Source organism: Pollachius pollachius, assembly GCF_949987615.1.
Source record: "Pollachius pollachius genome assembly, chromosome: 3".
In the NCBI taxonomy this organism is placed as follows: Eukaryota; Metazoa; Chordata; class Actinopteri; order Gadiformes; family Gadidae; genus Pollachius; species Pollachius pollachius.
In genome coordinates, this window is record NC_136936.1 from 399,971 (window position 1) to 404,052 (window position 4,082).

Below are 4,082 nucleotides of genomic sequence, written 5' to 3' on the forward strand. Positions count from 1 at the left end.
TCTCTCTCTGGAGTCCTCTCTCTCTTGAGGCCTCTCTCTAGAGTCCTCTCTTTGTTCTCTCTCTAGACTCCTTTCTAGAGTCCTCTCTCTGAGTCCTCTCTCTAAAGTCCTCTCTCTAGAGGCCTGTCTCTCTCTGTTCTCTCTCTGAGTCCTCTCTCTCTCTGATCTCTCTCTGAGTCCTCTCTCTAGAGGCCTCTCTCTGAGTACTCTCTCTCTCCGTTCTCTCTCTAGAGTCCTCTCTCTGTTCTCTCTCTGGAGTCCTCTCTCTCTCCGTTCTCTCTCTAGAGTCCTCTCTCTGTTCTCTCTCTAGAGTCCTCTCTCTCTGAGTCCTCTCTCTGTTCTCTCTCTGGAGTTCTCTTTCTAGAGTCCTCTCTCTGAGTCCTCTCTCTCTTGAGGCCTCTCTCTAGAGTCCTCTCTTTGTTCTCTCTCTAGACTCCTCTCTAGAATCCTCTCTCTGAGTCATCGCTCTCTCTCTGTTCTCTCTCTAGATTCCTCTCTCTAGAGTCCTCTCTCTCTGAGTCCTCTGTACACCACAACATTACGTCATCCAGAGGCCCCAGCTACAGACTTAAGCCTCAACAACACATTTTTTTACACAGAATCTTGTTTACAGATATTGTGAGACTGAGATGAGTGATGAAGCAAACACTTGAGTAAATCTACGTGGCGGTTAGGGCCGGTGGTGACTTGTCAGAGATGGAGATGTTTATCCTGTAAACTCTTCAACAGTTTCCTTGGGTCCGTCAAAGTCATTTTTTATTGCTTTTCTTTCTTTCCCTTTTTTCTTTCTTTTGCACACTGCACTAAATATTTTTCTGCTCCTTCTTCCTATTTGGTTACCTTTGTTTGGAACGAGAGAGCAATCTCCTCTCCCCCCTCTCTATCTCTCTCTCTCCCTCTCTCTCTCCCCCCTCTGTATCTCTCTCCCTCTCCTTCTATCTCTCCCCTCTCTCTCTCTCTCTCTCTCTCTATCTCTCTCCTCTCCCCCTCCCTCTCTCTCTCTCTGTCTCCCTCCCTCTCTCCCTCTCTCTCCCTCTCTCGCTCTCCCCCTCACTCCTCCTTCCTCTCTCTCTCCCCCTCACTCCCCCTCCCTCTCTCTCCCCCTCTCTCCCCCTTACTCCCCCTCCCTCTCTCCTCCCTCTCTCTCTTTCACTCCATCTCCCTCTCTCTCTCTCCTCCTCACTCCCCCGCCCTCTCTCTCTCCCTATTTCTCTCGCTCTCTCCCCCTCTCTCCCCCTCCCTCTCTCCCCATCTCTCTCTCTCTCTCCCCCTCCCACTACCGACAGCCGCAGCCCTCTACCACCATGTCCTGGTAGTTCTTGAGCACCACGCGGTCCTGGGGGTCCAGGTAGAGCAGGGCGATGGGGCTGAGGGCGGTCGGCACGCAGCAGGCCCGCGGCACCGCCCCGTTCACCGAGTTCACCAGCGTCTGCACCATGGCGTGGCTGGACGAGTTCATGTGGTCGGCCAGCGGGAAGCGGCACTCCCCCAGGCAGAAGAAGGCGTCGTAGCCGCTGGGCGCGATGATCCACTTGTGCCAGCCCACGTCCTTGAAGTCCACGTAGAGCGGGTGGCGGCGGCAACGCGCCCGGGACAGGCGCTTCAGCTTGGCCGCGCGGCCTCCGTTCCTCTTCACCCGCCCCCGGTCGCCCCAGCCCATCCTCACCTGGTCCACACCCCAGCTCAGCCCCGCGCTGACCCGTTTCCTGCCCCTCCCCGTCTTGGGGCTCCTCCTGCGCTCTTTGCCACCGCTCCTGGTCCTGTCCGCCCGCGCCGCCCTGCGCCCGCCGGCCCGCGCCGGGCGCTCTGCGGCCGTGGGCCAGGGGCTCTCCGCGCCCGTCGTGGCTGTAAGTCACCAGCAGGGGTCTCTCTTGGGCCCAGCTGTACTCGTCCTGTCCTAGGGCCCGGCGCACCCTCAGGGGCCCCTCCCTGGCCCCGCCCCCCTCCCCCGGCTCCACGGCGGGGGAGGGGGGGGGGTGAGCCGCTGCTGTTGTCCGGGACGGTCTCCAGGACAAAGCCCAGGGTTGGCCTCTCCGCCAGGGCCCGGCGCAGAAGCTCAGTGTCCAGGCTGAAGGTCTCCCAGGAGCCCTCTGTGTGTCGGCCGAGCCCGCTGGACAGCAAGCGTGTCTCCAGCGCGCCGGCCGCCCCGGGCAGGCCCTCGCCCTCAGAGAGGTACAGGCTGAGCTGGTGGGCCCCGGAGCCCAGAGGAGCGCTGGGGCTCCAGAGAAGTCGCAGCTCAGCGGAGACCAGCCTCTCGTCCTGGGGGATGGAGGAGACGTTGAAGGAGAGGGGGTACACCTGTCTATGGGCCTCGGCTGCTTCCACCTTCTCCTTGAGGTGTTCTGAAAGGAAGCGAGACGTGGAAACAATGTTATTTCAACCTTATTCTTGGATTCACCATTTTATAGACTCTTCATAAACCCACACACACATTTCTATCAGTGTCAAATAATGACCCGTGAATGAAGTAAATGACCCGTCACGACACCTCACCACTTAGCGCATCTGGTGCCATAAACAGCTGATAAGGCGCTCGGCAAACAAATCAGCACCCATGGCTGTAAGGAGAAGAGGGGTTTGTGTGTTCTGCTATCAGCCACAGATAAAGCCGTTCTGCCACACAATGTTCCCCATATGAAAGTCATAACACATATCTTCCAATCATTAGAACACGTCAGGAAGGCCTGATTAAAGAGGCAGTAAAGTGTCGTGATAGCCACATGCTGACTGGTCTTATGGCTGTGAGTCACATTTTACATTTGCATTTACATTTAAATGTACATTTAGGGCATTATCCAAAGTGACTTACAATGTGTACATTGTAAACATGCAGAAGAACATACAGAAGGACAAAACAACAATATATTTCTGTCGGTACAGTAAGGAAGTGTTCATAGAAACAAGTGCCAAGAACTAACAACCTTAGGTTAACCCATTTCCCGTATACAACACGGACAGCTAGGATAAGACGCCGCACAATGCTAAGTACTGTTTTTAAGTGCCAGGTCGTACGACATACAAGAAGTGCATCAGAGGGGTGGGGGCGGAGGTAAGGGGGAGGCTAGGTGGTGAACTGTGAACAGGTCACGGCTCAGAGAGTGCCATGAGGAGGTCTCTGGTTCTTACCGGTGTGGTGGAAGCTGCGTACGGTGTTGGCCCGCTCCACGTGCTGCCTGGGGAAGCTGAAGGCGGGGTCCTGCAGCAGGTGGTACTGCTGCTGCTGGAAGCGGTAGAGGTCCATCAGGTAGCGGGGGGCGGCCGCCCCCGGCCTGGGCTCCGGCCTTGCCTGCAGGCCCAGGCGTTTGAGGAGCAGCCCCTGGACGGTCTGGGACAGGCTGGGCTCCAGGACCAGAGGGGCGGGCGGAGGTGTCACGGGGGGCTGGGCGGGGGACTCCCGGCCATGGTGGACCTGGCTGGCGTCCCTGCCCTGGCGACCGGACGAGGCTTGAGGCAGCAGCAGGACCATCAGGAGCAGGAGGTTAGCAGGGAACATGGTGGGTCTGCAGGAGGAGCAGACGAGGAGCAGACGAGGGGAGCGGAGAGGAGAGAGTCAAGATGGGGGGGAGAACGGGATCGAAAGAGAAGTAAAGAAGGGAGAGAAACGTCAAAAGAAATTCGATACTTGAAATCTCAAGACTTGAAAAGCCTTCAAACATGAGGGCAGGTTAACTGGATGTTTTTAACCCCACTGAAACCAAACCCCTGGCTTGAATGGATGCCGGTGAGCCAGATGTGTTTCATATAGGAAGCATGTAAATCCCTTTTGACATTATCTTATAATCTACAGTAGTGGATCAGAGGGAGACACGGAGCTCCTAGGAGATGTTCCAGGCTTGTAGATCATGCTTATTTCGTCTGCTTCCTGTACACCCTAGTTTCTCATTAGTCCTGGGCCTTCATGGGGCATGTGTTCAAGATATTTACTGCCTACATATCCATGTGTTAGAAATTGTTTGCCTCTTACATGTGGCTGTAGAAACAGTGAAACTTTTGTTCTCCCATTGCCTAATTTACGGCAGGCCACTTTCTCCAAAGGCCAATATATTTCCCAGAAACACAAACACGAGAGTGAAGGGGAGATT

The 4,082-nt window shown here is 55.7% G+C and overlaps 1 protein-coding gene across 1 annotated transcript; it reads right to left on the reverse strand.

Annotated features, from left to right (window-relative positions):
• Positions 1-1,252: 1,252 nt before the first annotated feature.
• Positions 1,253-3,500, reverse strand: bmp16 (bone morphogenetic protein 16). The gene is given in 4 exon segments (XM_079732277.1): positions 1,253-1,715; positions 1,717-1,913; positions 1,915-2,342; positions 3,127-3,500. Coding segments are annotated over 4 exon segments (1,431 nt in total). The 5' UTR covers positions 3,494-3,500; the 3' UTR covers positions 1,253-1,276.
• Between the last annotated feature and the right edge of the window lie 582 nt (positions 3,501-4,082).